At 36.1% G+C, this 17,216-nt stretch overlaps 3 protein-coding genes across 9 annotated transcripts; all 3 read right to left on the bottom strand.

The window, feature by feature from the left end:
* Positions 1-970: 970 nt before the first annotated feature.
* LOC126710071 (glutathione reductase, chloroplastic) lies at positions 971-5,808 on the bottom strand. 7 transcript variants are annotated; one of them, XR_007649566.1, is made up of 12 exons: positions 5,215-5,806; positions 4,141-4,366; positions 3,779-4,057; positions 3,508-3,684; positions 3,155-3,208; positions 2,914-3,062; positions 2,502-2,565; positions 2,257-2,427; positions 1,995-2,126; positions 1,767-1,859; positions 1,422-1,460; positions 971-1,327 (listed from the first exon to the last, which is right to left on the bottom strand). XR_007649566.1 is itself a non-coding variant. In XM_050410455.1 (12 exons), exons 1-10 carry the CDS (start codon positions 5,583-5,585, stop codon positions 1,818-1,820), a joined length of 1,665 nt encoding a protein of 554 aa, XP_050266412.1. In that variant the 5' UTR covers positions 5,586-5,808; the 3' UTR covers positions 971-1,327; positions 1,422-1,460; positions 1,813-1,817. The 7 variants fall into 7 exon arrangements, 3 of the variants coding, with proteins under 3 accessions (XP_050266412.1, XP_050266411.1, XP_050266410.1); XR_007649565.1 differs by having other exon boundaries at positions 1,742-1,859; positions 5,215-5,805; XM_050410455.1 differs by having other exon boundaries at positions 1,813-1,859; positions 5,215-5,808.
* Positions 5,809-7,379: 1,571 nt separating this feature from the next.
* LOC126710064 (photosystem II reaction center W protein, chloroplastic) lies at positions 7,380-8,370 on the bottom strand. Its single transcript, XM_050410446.1, has 2 exons — positions 8,165-8,370; positions 7,380-7,813 (listed from the first exon to the last, which is right to left on the bottom strand). Exons 1-2 carry the CDS (start codon positions 8,259-8,261, stop codon positions 7,497-7,499), a joined length of 414 nt encoding a protein of 137 aa, XP_050266403.1. The 5' UTR covers positions 8,262-8,370; the 3' UTR covers positions 7,380-7,496.
* A 551-nt stretch (positions 8,371-8,921) lies between these two features.
* On the bottom strand, positions 8,922-15,709 carry LOC126710063 (probable galacturonosyltransferase 6). The gene is made up of 9 exons (XM_050410445.1): positions 15,277-15,709; positions 15,114-15,148; positions 14,714-14,758; positions 14,439-14,574; positions 14,270-14,340; positions 11,842-12,167; positions 11,260-11,617; positions 9,994-10,515; positions 8,922-9,528 (listed from the first exon to the last, which is right to left on the bottom strand). Exons 1-9 carry the CDS (start codon positions 15,386-15,388, stop codon positions 9,253-9,255), a joined length of 1,881 nt encoding a protein of 626 aa, XP_050266402.1. The 5' UTR covers positions 15,389-15,709; the 3' UTR covers positions 8,922-9,252.
* Between the last annotated feature and the right edge of the window lie 1,507 nt (positions 15,710-17,216).

Genomic DNA, 17,216 nt, shown 5'->3' with positions numbered 1-17,216 from the left:
AAATTCATATGAAAAAGTATATAACAGTTTTATTTGCGTATGATTATAGAGCAAATTCTGCTTACAAGAAATATAGAATTTGAAAGAAGCCTGGTGAAGTGGTGAGTTTGCTCAGAGTTTCAGGAGCAGATATTGTATCTGGATGATGTTCACCACAAATTGAAGTTGTAATAAAAATAGCCTTCCTAATTAGATCATCTCCTATATCAAAATTGTGTCCCTCTTTTAGCATTAGTTTCTACTTTCTAGCAGTGTGGCTCTGTATAGAGCTAGTTGGTGCCAAAGGCAAGGATTCAACTGGGAATTAGCCAGTAACAAAGCAATTTCTCAACTTGAGTAACAAATAGTTGGTCCCCCCCGCTCCCAAAGCATTTGTACATTGCCGCAGAAGTTGTAGAGCAGCACTGCACCTAGAGAAAGAGAATGTAGCAAGAGGCAAAAACCAAAACCCACTAGTTTGTTTGACAAGATATAGCAACTCTTAACACCTTTACCTCAACAACAATTACAGAGTAAAGTCATATCCAAATCCGAATAGCAACAACAGACGCTGCCCAGATAGTTTCAGCCCAGTGATTACTTTCAAATTAGCTATACTATTTTTCTTTATATTTTTTATCCTAGTTACTGTGAAAAACCAGGTGAACATTACTTCTCATTGAGAGTTTATTTTAGCTTTGGTTTTTCCCAGGTGAGCTGAGGTACTCAGAATCAAGATGATACCAAATTACCGACTAACCATCATGATTGGCTCAATCCCCCTTTCTGAATGAAAAATCCTACTACCTGCAACACTTGCTTAATCATAAAATTACATCAAATCATCTTCAGTCTGGAGCAAAACATCAAGGCTTAATAAATTGCATGGTTCATCTTAACTACATATATTATTATTTGGCTGTGTAATGACATCTCTTTTCAATTCATCCTAGTTCTCCCCACAGGTTCTTTATATAGAACATCTTTAACGAATGCGTAAAATCATAACTTTCAAAATTAAAACATCTTCAACCAACATGTTTTCTGTTACAAGTGTTCAAAAAGGTGGGCCTGAAACCAAAAAGAGAAAATTAAAGGAAGAAACATGTATTTCCTAAACGTAAAGGAAGGGTATGTTATGACTCCTGTAAAGCAAAATTACAGAACCATTGCTATCAAAGACCTTTCTCTTCTGCTTAAGTATGTCGACAGTCCGGTGTGAAAATTAGAACTATTGATGCTATCTTGAGAAGCCCAATCACTTGTCCAAGTCGGCTTCTAAAATTTTCCAACTATCCCTTTACTATTCCACATTAGGATGTTCACTTGCAGTAGCCCAGATGACAACCTGCCCAGTTGGCTAAAATATTCAGCAACTTTGCATAACATGGTGACAAATTAAAATGTCATACAGCTTTAAAAAATGATCATTTGACCCCCACTGTATGAGAAGCTTTTGTTTAGGCATATACAACATTCCGCTAACAATAGAAATTTTAACTGCTATCAGTGGCAGATTTCAATGAATAATTCTTATTATAGAGTAAAACCAATAATGGAACAAAAATTTCTCTACATTGCTCCCCCCTCGGCCCCCTTTTTTCTAATTTGTGTTTATGTTTGCTGTTGATGCAAATGATGTTGTGATCATAATACAGCAATCGTCATGTGTTTCATTGTGAATATAGTTCCTATATTACTCCTTTCTTTCTTTCTTTCTATTTTTAAAATAAAATATTAAGAACTCAAACAAACTTTTTACTCTAAGGAAGTCAGCAGAATGATACATCTGTTATAAGAACCAGCTATGATATGCAGCAGATTGATCCAGACCATTGCTAAACCCCTGCAGTAGCTTTGACCTCAGAATCAGTCTTTCCCTGGACAAAATTTAAGCAAGAATAGTAAACAATTCATTAAAATTGCAGACTGCATTTGATGCATATGTTCAAAGCACACGCCTAGATTGATCATAAGATAAAAATCAACAAGAAGGATATGTGTCGTTGACTAACCTCAGCTGTCTGCCGGATTTTCCTAGTAGGAGTCCTCATTGTGACAAACTCCTCACCTGCGGTTGGGTGAATACCCACTGTAGCATCAAAGTCTGCCTTGGTCAAGCCAGCTTTCACAGCAACTGCAAATCCCTGTGAATTTAATCAAATGTGCAGCCACATAAACTGTCAAATTTATAGGAATAAATGAATTTTAAAGAGAGAGAGAGAGAGAGAGAGAAGAGGAGGACGAGGAGGGGATGATATGGGCAAATGCAAAAACCTGGACAATTTCAGGTGAATCTTCTCCACACATGTGCAATCCCAGAACTTTGTTTGTTTTTGCACAGACTACAAGTTTCATCAAGACCCTGTCTGGGAGCCCTGACAGAGTAGCCTTTAAGGGCCTAAAATTTGCCATGAAGATATCAACATCACCATATTCTTGTATAGCCTGCAAATATCCTTGAAACTCAACTACTGGAAAGCAATCTCAACAGTTGCCAATATGCCAAACAAAAAAATCACCTGTTCTTCAGTAAGTCCAACTTGTCCAATCGGTGGCTGGGAGAACACAGCAGACGGGATAGCTCTACTCAAGAGAGAGAAAGAGAGCAAAATATTAGTCTTTTTTACAAGTACCATGCATTCAGATATGAACTGCTAACTTAATAGTTTGAACTGAACAAGAATATTGCATTAACCTTTCCATACTATAATGTTTATCAAAATGGTCTTAGAAATTTCTGTGCATAGGACCAAACAATTAAAGTTCACGGTAATTGGCAGGCAGTAGGACCCCGTGTTACTAATATGTGGTAAATTATCATTTAAAACCAACTTAAATACTGATTAATGAAGGGTGAACTGCATATTTTAGATATCCAAGGGAGCCTACAATTCATACAGCTTATTAAACTTCCACAAGATAGGATCATACCTATAATCAGGTTTTGTTGGCTCATTTTGGAACAGAGTTTTTGCTAATGCCCCTCCCTCCATCAAAGCTACCGGAGTCAGATTCACTCTATCAGTAACATCTCCAACTGCCCAAATAGAAGGGACTGATGTACGGGAGTATTCATCAACCTGAAGAAAACAAGAGAGAGAGATATTTAAGGAAACATCACATACAATATACATTGAAGGGGGGAAAAACCCTCAAGTTTTAGAAAAACTACCTCTATTGCTCCATTCTTGGTCATTTTCACCCCTACTGTTTCCAATCCTAAGTTCTGCAATCAAATACACTCTTGATAATTGATTTCTTTTCTCATTCCATGTGTGAAATTTACAGTTGCTTTGAATGGGGAAAGTGTGAATTACAAAGTAGGGCATCTTCAGGTTTGCTTGGTTACCACCTCCCCAGAACCACATCAAGGGTTGGGAAGCCTGGTTACAACACTTTAAACCAGTTAATGAAAAGTATAAATCACACCTTTGCCTTGATATGGCCCTGTCAAAATGGTAATCCAAAGGACCTGATGAATACTGTAACAATGAGAAGCATAGAATCAAAAAAATATTTAAAAACCTTTGTATTAGGTCTACGTCCTGTCGCAAACATAACATGTGAAAAACCTTCAGCAGTTCCTTTGTTGGTCTTCAAAGACAATGAACCGTCAGATGATTTTATGATAGCTTGGGGCGACTCCTCTGTATGGAATTCAATTCCTCTTAGAGACATTTGTTCTGCAACAAAATCTCTGATCTGTGGGAGCAAACAGCACAAGTTTGAATGTGAAAACTTTTAGCCTTGACCACATAGGAAATTAAGTGTTTTAGCATTGTTCATGGTTTCTCACCTCTTCATCAAAACCCCTTAAAACTTTCTTCTGCCGTATAAATACATGAACTTCAGTTGTCAGACCATTGAATATGCCAGCAAATTCCAACGCTATGTACCCACCACCAACTATTGCTATTTTCTCAGGCTTTGAGGGCAAGTCAAGCGCAGCATCTGAATCTATTACATATTCACTTCCAGGGATTTCAGGAATGAAGGGGCGGCCACCTACTGAAATTAGTATGTGCCTTGCTGAATATAACTTCCCATCCACGTCAATTGTGTGTGGGTCCACAATCTGTGGGCATTTTATTATTATGAATGTGTTACTTACAAAAAATGCATATGACATGTAAATATGGATTCAAAGCATCATCTCACCTTTCCACGACCTTCAATTAAAGTAACACCAGCATTCTTCAGAACGTTCTTGTAGATACCAGTAAGACGCTGCAACTCTGCATTTTTATTAGCCATCAAGGTGCTCCAATCATGCTTGGGTTCGACATCATATTTCCATCCAAAACCACGACTCTCTTCAAATTCATGAGAATAATGTGAAGCATACACCATTAGTTTCTTTGGTACACATCCACGAAGTACGCACCTGAAGTAGAAAGTTTGATGGAAAATGACTCACAAGCTCTTTTATTATATAAGCATATCTTCTCCAAAGAATAACACTAAGGAATGCAGGTGCAGCCCAAGCTCAAAATTGTACAAAAGAGAACCACCTCCACAGTCAAAAGAAAGACACTGAACATTAAGCTAAGGCAACACTAAATCCAAAATTGTAGAGGACATGAATTTGGCCAGCCAAGCATGTGGAGTGTGAAGGAAGTATGATTTCAGGTGAAGAATAGATCCTTTTTAACACTCCACACCCCCTGCGGGGGTGGGGAGTGGGTTCTCCTCAAAGGTCAGTGTTTTCCTCTCTTTTCAAAGGCATCAAAAAAAAAAAAAAAAAAAAAAAAAAAACAGACACAAAGGAACTGCTCTCCAAACACAGTGTTTTCCTCTCTCTTCAAAGGCATCAAAACAGACACAAAGACTTGGGTCAAAAGCCTAAACCACTTACAGTGAAGTAGAAGAATCTTAACTGAAAACAGTAAAGACAAGGCTAGTTTCCAATGGATAAAAGACACTGAACCTCCAATGGAATGAAACTCAAAACTAAATCATTTAAAACAATCAAAACGAGGCACCATAAAAGCAATAATCAAAATTCCCCAATCATATTTCCAATAAGTATTTACACTCAATTTGCTACTATATAATAACCAATTCAACAGTAATAAACCCCTCATATAGCAAATGAAGTTCATTCAAATCTCACAAACACAATTCAAAGAACCCCCCAAAAAAAAAGTCCAAAACTTTTCAACGCTAAATAAAAAAAATAGTAAAACCCCATATAGCAAAAAAGCTTTAAAAAAAAAAAAAAAAAAAACTTACGTGCCGCCAACTCCACCGGTGGTTTCGGAAGAAATGGGGGAGAAGGGAAGCTCACAGACGGCGACTGAGGCCCCAAAATTGGCGGCGAAGCGGGAGGCGCGGACACCACCGCTGCCAGCACCGATGGTGAAGAGGTCGAAGTCGTAGTGGCTGGGTGGCTCGGCCCCGTTTTGAGAGTCGGCGCGAGCGGCGAAGCTACGGTGTTTGAGGTTAAGAGAAAGAGAGAGAGAAGATAGGGTTTTGGGATTGTAGAGAAGGCGGGAAGAGAGAGGAGTTGGTATTGGGATAGAGAGCTTCTTGTAAAGGGTTTTGAGTTTTGGGGATGATAAGGTATTGGTCACTGTGAGAGAGCTGGCCATTACTACTACCATTACACTTTTTCTTTCTATTTCTATGAGAGAGAGAAAGAGAGAGAGAGAGAACCCAACTGAACTGGCTAGAGCCTAGAGCGTAGAGCATGGAGGTAGAAGAATAAATATACCTTTGGCTTTTTGCTTTGTGGGTAGAGATTATTCTAGGCCCGTCAATGAGGTGTGGCTCCCACCCGTTCAGTTCTTGACGGTGGAGATTTTAACCGACTAAGGGTGGGTGTGAATCCGTCGGTTGGATGAGTTTTTTCGACCCAACCTGAACCTGGCAATGTCGGGTTCAGAATTCAATTTCCCAATCCCATCCATATGTACTCATTCGTATGGTCCAGGTTAGGTTGGATTGGCTTGTTTGTGCATGCTGGATTTGTGCCTTACAAAAATCGGGGAAAATAGGTAATTGGCCAAATTTACAAACTCTGCATCAAAATACTTATAATTTAAAATTATTTAATAAAATATCTTTATTTTTTAAACTTAATTTTAATAAAATCAAATTATATATAAAATTCGACATTAGTAATGTCTAGTTTTATTCATATTTTATCACTTAAATTTTTTTGAAAATTTAAGTGGAATTCAATATTTCTAATGTTGAGTTACACTTTAAAATATATATAAAACTCAATTATAAGGATATCAAGTTTCATCTGTAACTCGATTTTGTAAAAAATAAAGGCATTTTGTTACATAGTTTATTAATTAAGGTCAAACACCCATTTTCCCCTATAAAAATCTTCAATAAAATATTACAATTTGCATAATATTCTAAATTTACAAATTCATTAAGCTAATTCTCAAAATACCAAAGTCAATCAAGAGTAATAAAATAACTTATTTATATAGTAGCTCAGGTAATATTAGAGACTGGTATCATTTCAATTTGTTTCGATAGTTTCGAACAAGAAAAGTTTGATAGGTTAAAAAATATCAATCCAAATCTGACTCAACCTAAAACTCAAAATAAAATTCCAACCCAACCCGTCAACCACAAAAATCAACTTGACAGCGGGTTGGGTAAAAGTTGGGTTAGTTTAAGAAACTTGGAGATTAAAAAAAAAAAAATTGAACTAAATTTTTACTCCTTAAAATATTTGATTCTTAAACAACAATTTATTTGCTTTCAATACAATGAGATGAAAAGCAACTAAAATATTTGATCCTTTTCTTTGTTAGTTCTTTCAAAGGAACCAAGCTTATCTAGATCGGGTGGACCTGCGTTTGGTTCTACAAACTGCCCGATTCAACCTTGGTTTGTATTGTTATTGCCATACTGGATATCATTTGAATTAGCCTATTCACACTTCAAATCCCTATTTGCAAAGAAATTAAATCTAAATGGGAGTGAGTTATTGTAATTCGACGGATATATTATTCACATATGGTAGAATCTATTGTGCCTCCTAAATAGGCAGTAGTTAAGTAATTAAGAACTCCACATTATTTATATTATTGTGATTTTGTTATAATTATATTTTTTTTAGGAAGCCCAAGTAAAAAATGTGATCAATGAAAGTGAAAATTGGAATGGTGGGGGAAATAAAATATGACTTTTGAATTTTATTTTTTATTTTTTATGATCATATGACATTTGAATTTAGGCATCAAAGATTTGAAGACTTATATGGGTCATGACTTAATGTTATGCGTGTGGATTTAATTAACTCAATTAGTAAAAATTTTTATTGCTGAATTGGAGTTTTAGGATTAAATTATGTCTACGTTAAAAAAGAATCTCATAAATCATTAATGATGAAGTCTTTTGTGAAAAGAAGAAGAAGAAGAAGAAGTAATAAATAATTAAGAAACAAGTACAATACATTAACACATAAACGTAGTTTAATTTAGTACAATGGAGGAGGAAGGGCCAAACTCTTGGCTTTGTCTACATTCCCTTCAGCATGAGATTTGGGTTTAGAGGGACAATCCAGACTCCTCATCCTCTTCGAGAGAAGATGTGTAAATAATATAGAAAGTCCAAATGAGACCAAACACACCAAGCAGGATCCAACCAAGAAGGTTGTTGCTCAAACCAAAGGGAAGACCTGTCCCTTCAGTGGACATTCTCTCATCCACTAGGGCCATGGCTGGGCTTGACATGGTTGCAGCGCAGATCGCTGCAATCAATGATGCTCCCATGCCCATCTTTGAGTCACTTTCCTGCATTGATTTTGAAGACTTTCCCTCCATCGAACATCTCACTTTTCCCATCTTTCTCATTGCTGGCAACCCTGGAACCATATTTTGGAAATTATAGAAAGAAAAAAAAAAAAAATCACAAATATTATTTCAAAAAATGGTGTGAAGTCACACAGCATTGAACATAAAAAGAATATGATAAACAAACCACGTTGCATTGAACATAAAAAGAGTATTCTTCTTCAAAGTTGAACATTTTTGAAAAAGTAAATTATTTCATATTCTTATGGATATGGACAACTAAAGCATTGCAAATCTAGATTGTAAAATTAAGTAGTATTTTTATAAGCAGGCAAGAAAATCATAGTATTTTCAAACTTTCCAGGCCCTGAATGACATGATGAAGAGTCCACTAGAAGTGAAAAAATAATAGTAAGTCTTACCAAGAACAGGTGAGGATGAAACCTTAACCAATGGCTTGTATAGGAGACCCGCGCGGGTGACAGATGAGTTTAGAGTGCCAGCAGTGATGGTTGCCATTTCTCTTCAAAATTTGATTGCAAAAATGAAATCTAATTTTATTTCTGTGATGGTGGTAGAGCTTATTTCATATGTAAATGGTAAGAATTTACAAATTATATTTTATCGGTACAAAGTTTGTATCACACAGCTTGGATAGAATAGATTCGTAGCCCCTCATTAGATATCCCCTATCTGCAGAAACCCAACCAACTTTCTCCACGTGTCACATAATCCGTTCACAAACCAATATTGCTCTCAGAAGTGAGAAGCCCAAGGGTTGTTAACTAAAAATCTTAGGGACTTTAGACTTCTTATATGAGCCAAAACTGTTCGTCTCGCTATACATTGATTATAAATGCTCACGAAGCTCGCACGATGGTCCACTTTTGGTCAGTCATTTCCAAGTTTTACCCGAAAAAGCTGGAACTCTGATCATGAATAGAAAGGGCTTAACTTGAACAAACTACCATTTTGGACGGAATATTCAATCAAAAGGCTATATCATCATCACATATATTAGGCTTCATCTGATATGGGACAATACACACGCACACAAGCTGATAGTTGGACAAACGATTAGGCTCGTAAAGATTGTTAGTTCAATCAATAAGTAAACTAATTGGTGACGTAAAAAAAAAAAAGTACCAAAGCATAACTTGTGAAGAAGAAGAAAAGAAGGGAGCAAAGTAAGTGTCTATTGGAATTTGGAAGTGTAAGGTGTTTGAAATCAAGTGAAGTATCTCAATTGAGTTATGTACATGCAAGAACTAACCACCATTACAAAATCCCCCAGGGACTCTTATTTCACTTCAGAATATTGCTATAAATTGACTCAAAAAACTCCTAGAAGCTTGCGGCCGGCAAATTTTGGCAAAAAATGAGTTGGACTTTACATGAAGAATCGCTAAAGAGAAAGAATCAAGTGAACACATGCAGATCCAAGAACAAGAAGCAATTGGGTGGCATCTGCATCTGTCAGTTTATACCACTGAGTCGAGCATTATTTCCCCTACTCTTGGATATTGCACTGTTGCAAGTAAGGGTGGTCATACTTGACATATTTGGTCCAATAGCCCTTGTACCTCCGAATTGCAATATCCAACCATGGCTTCGTAACTCCATCGTAGTGTATCACTGCTGCCTGTTCAATGTCAGCTCGTCTAACAGCTGAGTCATAACCAAGCCCTAGGACATGCCATCGCCTGTCCAAAGCCATTGTCTGGTTATAGAAGGTAATCCAACCTAAGGGCAGACTCCCAGCCTGCCACAATGACCTCTCATTACCCTGCAAATAACCACCCAGCAAAACAAGCATGAAAACATATTGCATAATAAACTTCATATATACATTAATGGAGAGGTATGTGCTTTTGTGATTGTATTATGCATAGGTAATCTATATAATGGTGACCATCTGATAAGCGATTAATTGCAAAAAAAATCTTTGCTTATATTAACAGAAAACAAAGCACAATCTGCCTGACTTTTCTTTGGAGGTTGACAGAGAACGAGGGAGAGAATTAGAAATAAGAATTTAAAGATATAGAGACCTAAAAGTACAAATCTCCAAAACAAGAAGAAACACCAGTATCTTAACCAGCAAACATGGGAAATAAATACATAGGAGACAAACGATCATATCTTTAAAGAAGGCAGCACTGGTAGGTGTGCTTCTTCTGGACAGCAGAGAGATCTTAAAATCCCCTTAGATATAAGCATGCAAATGCAAGGACAAATGTAAAAAACTTACCAATTGCAAGTACTTATGGTAGACAGAATTTAAATTTTTTCGTCTCCACTCTTGTAGATCAAACAAATTCATCCCAAATGCCCAAGTACATGCATTGACATTGAAACTCTTTGCAACAAGAGGGTCTGAGAAGTTGATGAGCATATCCATCCGACGCAACAAGGCTTCACTTTCATTACAAGTCTCAACTGCACCATTTACTTTCCCCTTCATATTAACACTCCATAGCTCTGTTAGATCCCCTTGCACCACCACATCATGGTCTAAAAGCACAATCTTATCCAGCGCGGGAAAGACATCTGGCAGATAGAAACGAAGGTGGTTCAGTTCAGAGCCATATCTTGGGTCACTGGAACTTTGCTTCTTCAATGTTATATTATACTTTGTGGACAACCATTCAAAATCGTCTATGCTCTGGATCTGGATGGTGGCTTTGCCAGGGGGATTCAATAAGAACCACATTGAGATTGCTGGAAAATTAAGAGAATCAGCGACCACATGAAAAACAATTTTCTCTGACTCCTGCAATAGTTCAGTACAAACGAACATCAGGGTTTCTTGCAGCTATTGTGAGCTGACTCGTGGCATGACAGCCACTTAGAATATCTTCCCTTGCAGGTATCTATGAAAAAGAGAAGGGGAGGGGAAGGGGGGGGGGGGGGGGAATTGTGTGCACATAGAAGGGATACTATAGCATTTTTTTGGGCTAGGAATCTTCCTTCTTCTTTTTTTTTTTTTTTTTTTTTGCTCAATTGGGCTGGGATAACGTTGGGAGTGTAAAATTGTTCCACTCAACAGGGTTCAGCTCTCTTTGCTTCATCTCTTTCATTTTTTTTTAATTTTTTTTTTAGGTTTCACTTTTTCATTTTATTCTTGTTCCTCCTTTCATCCTCCTTCTATGGTGCAAGTAATATGTATGCAAAACTGAAACTTTCAAGGTAGGCTATGGCAGAGAGGTTGAACATGCATTGTGCGACAAAGAAAGGGATATTAGAGTTACCCACTAGAGGTCCAACATTAAATGGATGAGGGTTGGGATAATTTTAACTGTGTCAAAGACACACCAAATTCAAGCGAATTTTTACCAAGCTGGAGGATGCATGAGGAGCATCAACAGCTATTGAATACATTAATCGCTAATCTGTATATCCTTCAATAAAAATAACTAGATATATATTTTCAAAGTATCCTTTATTCTTTTAGCAATACCAACAAGTTATTGATTGGTAACCCAAAACCACCAAAGATGTTAAGTTGAGGCATTACCATGGCAGCAGAGATGGTGGAGTTCACAACAACTGCACAAGCCAGAACATTGTCAGAGAAGACAGCATAATGATACAGCTCTGCATCTTGCAACTTTTGTTGGTTAGGGAGCTGTCTCTCCTCAGGCTGCAGGGCGAAGTATTCAGCAGTCAGCTGCATAGAAAGGCAGTGAAGGCCCTTGGGAGTGGTCCTTCCGGCAAGGCGAACAAGATATGTTGCTTGATTTTTCTGTGCCCGTACAAGCTCTTCAGTATTTTGTGTCATAGCTCGAAGCTTACTGACCATAGCAGAACAGTCTGGGTAGACAAGGCTAGCTTTAGACAATGTAGCCTCCATCTTTTCCAGTTTCTGCACAGAACTGCAAATTTCACTGTTTTTTAGATTAAAAAAAAATAGACATTTAAACCATTCTTCGTGAAATTAGAGCTCATCACAGTTTCCTTTCTTAGGACTCCACATATACAAGCAATCATTACATTCTTATTTACCGATCATAATTTCAAATACCCTGTTGATTTCCATCTCTAAAATCAAACATATTTGCAAACTAAAAGCAACAGATAAAATCAGGCATTTTTATACCTTTCAGACAAACGTGAATCCTTGGTGGCTTGACTAAGTGCTCGTCCCACCTCTCTGATCCGCTGTTTCAAATCTTTCACTAAACGGGACTTGCTGTCTGGTGGTGCAAAGTTCAAGTATACTTTGGCTCTAATCATTAGATCTTTCATCTTTGTAATATTCACGTCTGTCACTTTATACGATTGGGAGCGTAAACTATGATCAGGCCAGACTCTTGTTTGATTAGAATGCCCATCTTTCACCTCTTTAATCTTCTTATCAATCATTCTCCTATACTGAGAGTGTGCATTATGATCACGTTCAACTGTTGTTTGATGAGATTGCTCCTGCAACCAAACCTAAATTAAAAACAGAGGTACAAGGTTCTGCTAATAATTTATTCAAGTCAATGAGAAGAACAGATTGCCCCTGCTTAAATATACCAAAACTACATACACATATCTAAAATATCAGAATAAGAAGAAAAAAGGGGGGGGGGGGGGGGTGTTGGGGAATGACCTTTGAACTAGAGCTTAGTGGTAAGATATTGAAATTTTTTAGAAGGGTTTATTTTCATTATATTTATCTCATTGACTAAGGATAATAATATTGAATAATCACATCAACACCAATAATTGGTAACAAGCATTAAATATATTGGCCCCAACATTAAAAACCCTGACATATCATTTTCATCCTCAATAAATCTTGAATTTCCAGCCAAGAAGATCCGACCAACCCACACAACGGTCATATTGAACATGAAATTTACAAAGAATACTTCCTAGAAATATAAATCTTGTTGAAAGTTCTTGAAGTACTCCTTGGATGTCTACCAAGTATTTTGATATACACCATTGGCTAATAGACTAACATGTTAGAGAAATCTGATCCGCGATATATAGAAAACCAGCACCCGCAAGGCTATCTCTAAGGCTATCTCTAAAGCAAGCATCCTCTGTTTCTCTGTTTGGAAAAGCAATTAAGACTAAGTAACCCTTCTTTGAAAATATATTTGTATTGCTTGAACTCTGATTTACAAGAATAATCACACTGCACTATTACATATTCCAAAATTTAAAGCTTAAAAATTTCATTCTTGATCCCCATTTTTGTGATAATAGTGTTTATTCAATGGTCCTGTGGAAGAAAACTTTGAAGGTTAAATTTATGAACAAAACAAAAATGTGCTCAAACATTTCAATATGAAAATGTTCATTGCTAAATTCTCTATCCTAGGACGAAGCCCTATTGTAGTTTCTCTATATTCACTCATTATAACCTCAAAATGCACAGTAAGAGCAATTAGTTGAGGTAATAGCTTAGAATGGGGTTTAGGAGAATATGAGCCCATATAAAATAATCAAAGAAGTAAAAGCAGTGGAATCCCAAAACGTTGAGATCCTAATCAAAGAAGTAATTACAGTATGCACCATACTAAGTAATGAAGCCAGCCTTATCCTAACTGTCCGGCATCAGACAAAGATTTGAAATACTGCACACCATAAGCCACATTTTATACTACATCATAAGCCAGCACATCCTTCTTCTTTATCTCATTCATTGTCCTAGCATCCGCTAATATGTTTTCACTCCCTACCTTGACCAAAAAGCATTTCCATGTGTGCTTTATTATTTACTTAAATCAGTGAAATAAAAATCCATCTCTCTAAAAACTGTGGGAAGGGGGGGGGGGGGGGTGGTAATACTGCCACATCTATCAATTCCCATAGAAGCGAGAGCCATACGCATTGGGCATGACCATTTTTTATAAATCAATTGTTATAACAAGTGTGGAGGGGGGATTTGAACCTTGGTTCTTCTCATAAAGGAGACCAAGTAGTTCTGCTAAGCTACAAGGATTTTGGCACTGGGTACGAGCTTTTAAATCAATAAAATTTTAGATATCTTTTTTTAATAACATAGGGAACCTATCTAAAAAAGAGCCCTTTAAACTCGCCTTTAGCTAGTAAAACTTACAGCAATTCCCCCCCCCCCCCCCCCCCCCCCCGGGCAGCAATGGGCTAAGCATGCCCATGAGCCTCTCTTTTTTCTTTTCTTTCCTTTCTATTTTAACTTTTAAGTAACATTGCCCAATCTAGGATCTAAAAACATTTAAACGTGGCATCATACAGAGTAGAACAAAAGGTTGACCTTGTTTAACAGATAAAGCTCTACCTACTATAAGGATGAATAACTCAGGCAATTTACACTACATACATTATATATATGCGACATAGATTTGCATGCCAATTATATTTTGAAGCTTTTATATTTATACAGTTATGACAAGCATTGTCATTCTAAAGGTTGAGATTTCCATAAATTGCAGAATTTTATCCTGAGGGATCTTCCATGTGGAAGGATATAGGTGTCAATGCAATTTTCTGTACTATAGTCACAATTACAACCTGCCCTGAAATGAGCATATACTTGCATGAATACATACCTTCTCCCCAGCCATTGATGATATTTCTCTTTGGTGAAACTGCTGAGCTTCTTCTCTTTCATGATTAGTTTCTGAAATATATGGAAACTACAATCAGGACCACAGTCAACAAAGAGAAAGCAAAATAGATAGAAACGGAATAGATGCGCCTAGCAATGCCAATACCAACCATTTCTCTCCAAAAGGTCAGTGATGTCTCCGTCATTTTCAGATTCCTCAGTCTCGCTATCCTCATTAGCACTATAATTAACTACCCTATCTTCATAAATAACTTGTTTCGGCCCTTTCAAGTCTTCGCGAGCTTCCTAAAATCGCAACAAAGACAGAAATCTGGATACATAAATAATTATTTAAAAAAAAATCAAAATCAAAATAGAATGTTAACACTTTACATAAAACTCTATCGAACAATAAACATTAAAAAAAATAAATAAATAAAAATACCTGCTTGATCGCATTATGTCTCAAAGCAGCATCAGTCCTATATTTCTGCAGCAAACAGGGAAATTATATCTTCAATCTCCATAATAAAATATAACAAACACACTCCATTCAGTTGCTAAGAAAGTCTAATTACAGTTAGATAAATAAAATCAAAATTACAAAACTTAGATTATTTCACAATCTTTATAATTTCAGTCTCCAAGAAAGTAAAACCTCCACTTAACTGATACTAAGCAGGATTTCATTTCTCCTAAACACCAAAATAAATAAATAAAATCACAAACATTAAGGCTTTCAATATTCTCTTCCGTTTTTGTTTTCGTTTTCTCAGTAACCAAACAGAGCATAACTAACATAAAAATCATTTAAGAATAAATAAAATAAGAAGCGATAAACATACAATAGCAGATAAATCCTCAACAAATTCTTTCTGTCCTGCAAAAACAAATTCACAAATACACGATCAATCATTAGGAACCATTCGACCTCAATATACAAACTATCGAATCACGTATATACATATACATATAGATTATATGAATGAAAAGAAGAAGAAAAAATACCGATGGGAGATAGGTGCTTGAGCTTGATGGTGACGAAAATGATTGGAATTAAGACGGAAACACAGAGCAGAAGGAGGAGGAAACTCCTCACGCATCGACGAAAGTGCTTCATCGATGAGAGGCGTAGACGAAGAAACTCTCTCTAAGTCTTCTAGGGTTTCCAATCCTTCTCGGAACGCACATTTCACGCACGCTTTCAGATCACACTCGATTCAATGCTTCAATCATAAGCAACACATAACCAAAGATCAATACCAACACACACAAAAAAAAAAAAAAAAAGCAAGCGTTTCAGATATTATTCCTTCTTTTTTTTTTTTTTTTTTTTTTTTTTTAAAGCTTTGAGTTTTAGAGAGAGAGAGTTTTAGAGAGAGAAAGATAGGAAGCTTCAGCCATGTTCGGGACTCTGAGGGGGGGAAGGTAGTTTCTGTTTCTGTTTCTTTTATTTATTTATATATATATATATATTATTGTTTAATGAAATTTATTTTATTGGGTGTGGGATATTATTTTAGATATGGATGACGAGGCAATGATGGAGATGGATGTGGGGCATGGATGGTGGATATTATGTGTATGATGATGGAGTATTGCACAATGTTTCTATGTTTGAATGGTCGCGATGACGATGATGTCAATGTTAATGATGTGATTGGTCACAGACTCGCATGGCAGGCATTGGTCGTTGATCTTGATCATGATGATGGGTTTGATGTGATGGTGTTTTGGCAGCCAGCAATGTTCATTTTGTTCTCTCTCTCTCTTTTGTTTTGTTTTGTTTTGTTTTCATTTCATTTTACCATTCAGATTTCAGGTTCTTTATTATTTAACAGAAAAGGTAAAAAAAGGTTTCTATTGAATTGAATAGATAAATGGGTTAAAGTAGGAAACACTCTCAGCCCTGAGTGAAAAGTTACATATCATATCAGATCTCAAGAATACGAGGAAGGTACAAGATTGTATATAATAAGTCTAAGATTAAACAAATAATTGATCTCAAGTACCAGCAAATTTTATTAATCGAAAGGAGATTACAATAAGTTAATTTTTGTACTAAACATGTGATGGGAAGTTTGTACGTATATGAATGATCATTTTCCGTTGATGTATGTGTAATGTCTTGCCATCTTGGTGCTAAATGTTAATAGAGTGAATCAAAATTATTAACACAAAGCATATATTAATATTTCGGTGAAATGATAAACAGATTCCCTTTTTTTTTTTTTTTTAGTTTTTACTTTTTATATATAATGTTTGTTTTACTATATTTATTTCCATAAACGTGGTACAATTATTGATCAAATCAAATTTTCAAAAATTTGCGTTTTTATTGGGATCCTTAGCTAGGAAGTATGAACCACCTTGCTTTTCTGTAAACTTGGATGCTGGAGTAATAAAAGAGTTTGGTATTGTATTGGTACTATAAATCACACTTAAAAGCTGCCGAAAGTCTTGCCTAAACTTATGTGTTATGACACATTGACACAACAGTCAACAGCTTTAAACTTCAACTCTTTTTTTGGTTTTGCCATATGTGTCGGTTTTGGTTATCCAACTCAAACCTAACTATTCCTAATTAAAATGAGTAGATGTTAAGCTCTCAAAATCCACAAGTCAAATCTATACATCGGTAACATATTCTTCTTTCTTGCCTTTAATAATTAAATGCCTTCTTTCTTGGGAGAGGATGGGCCAATGAGGGGATAAAAAGAAAAGAAAAAAAAAATAGGAGTACAATTTGGATTTTTTCTTTTTTTGAAGGGACAATTTGGATTAAATAGAGTGTGAGCAGTTTTTGAGATTGAATAGGCCTATCTTGGGTTTAAAAATCAAATACAGTATGAAACAACCTACCACGGGCTTTTGTTTTGTTTTTGTTTTTTTTTTTTAATTAGAATTTAAAGCTTAAAGATTAGACTTTGGGTTATCTACTATCTGAT

The sequence above is a fragment of the Quercus robur genome, chromosome 12 (assembly GCF_932294415.1).
Source record: "Quercus robur chromosome 12, dhQueRobu3.1, whole genome shotgun sequence".
NCBI lineage: Eukaryota > Viridiplantae > Streptophyta > Magnoliopsida > Fagales > Fagaceae > Quercus > Quercus robur.
Note: the sequence above shows the minus strand (reverse complement) of the source record. Positions and strands in the feature narration are given on the sequence as shown.

Bases quoted from the DNA above. Each gene is read 5' to 3' on its own strand.
- LOC126710071 (XM_050410455.1), bottom strand. From the start codon at position 5,585: ATGGTAGTAGTAATGGCCAGCTCTCTCACAGTGACCAATACCTTATCA. The intron at 4,058-4,140 runs GTGAGATGATGC...AAATGCCCACAG, and splicing joins TAATTGAAGGTCGTGGAAAG to ATTGTGGACCCACACACAAT. The intron at 3,685-3,778 runs GTGAGAAACCAT...TTGCTCCCACAG, and splicing joins TAAGGGGTTTTGATGAAGAG to ATCAGAGATTTTGTTGCAGA.
- LOC126710064 (XM_050410446.1), bottom strand. From the start codon at position 8,261: ATGGCAACCATCACTGCTGGCACTCTAAACTCATCTGTCACCCGCGCG. The intron at 7,814-8,164 runs GTAAGACTTACT...ATATGGTTCCAG, and splicing joins TTCATCCTCACCTGTTCTTG to GGTTGCCAGCAATGAGAAAG.
- LOC126710063 (XM_050410445.1), bottom strand. From the start codon at position 15,388: ATGAAGCACTTTCGTCGATGCGTGAGGAGTTTCCTCCTCCTTCTGCTC. The intron at 12,168-14,269 runs GTATGTATTCAT...GTTTGGTTGCAG, and splicing joins CATCAATGGCTGGGGAGAAG to GAGCAATCTCATCAAACAAC. The intron at 11,618-11,841 runs GTATAAAAATGC...TGAAATTTGCAG, and splicing joins GATTCACGTTTGTCTGAAAG to TTCTGTGCAGAAACTGGAAA.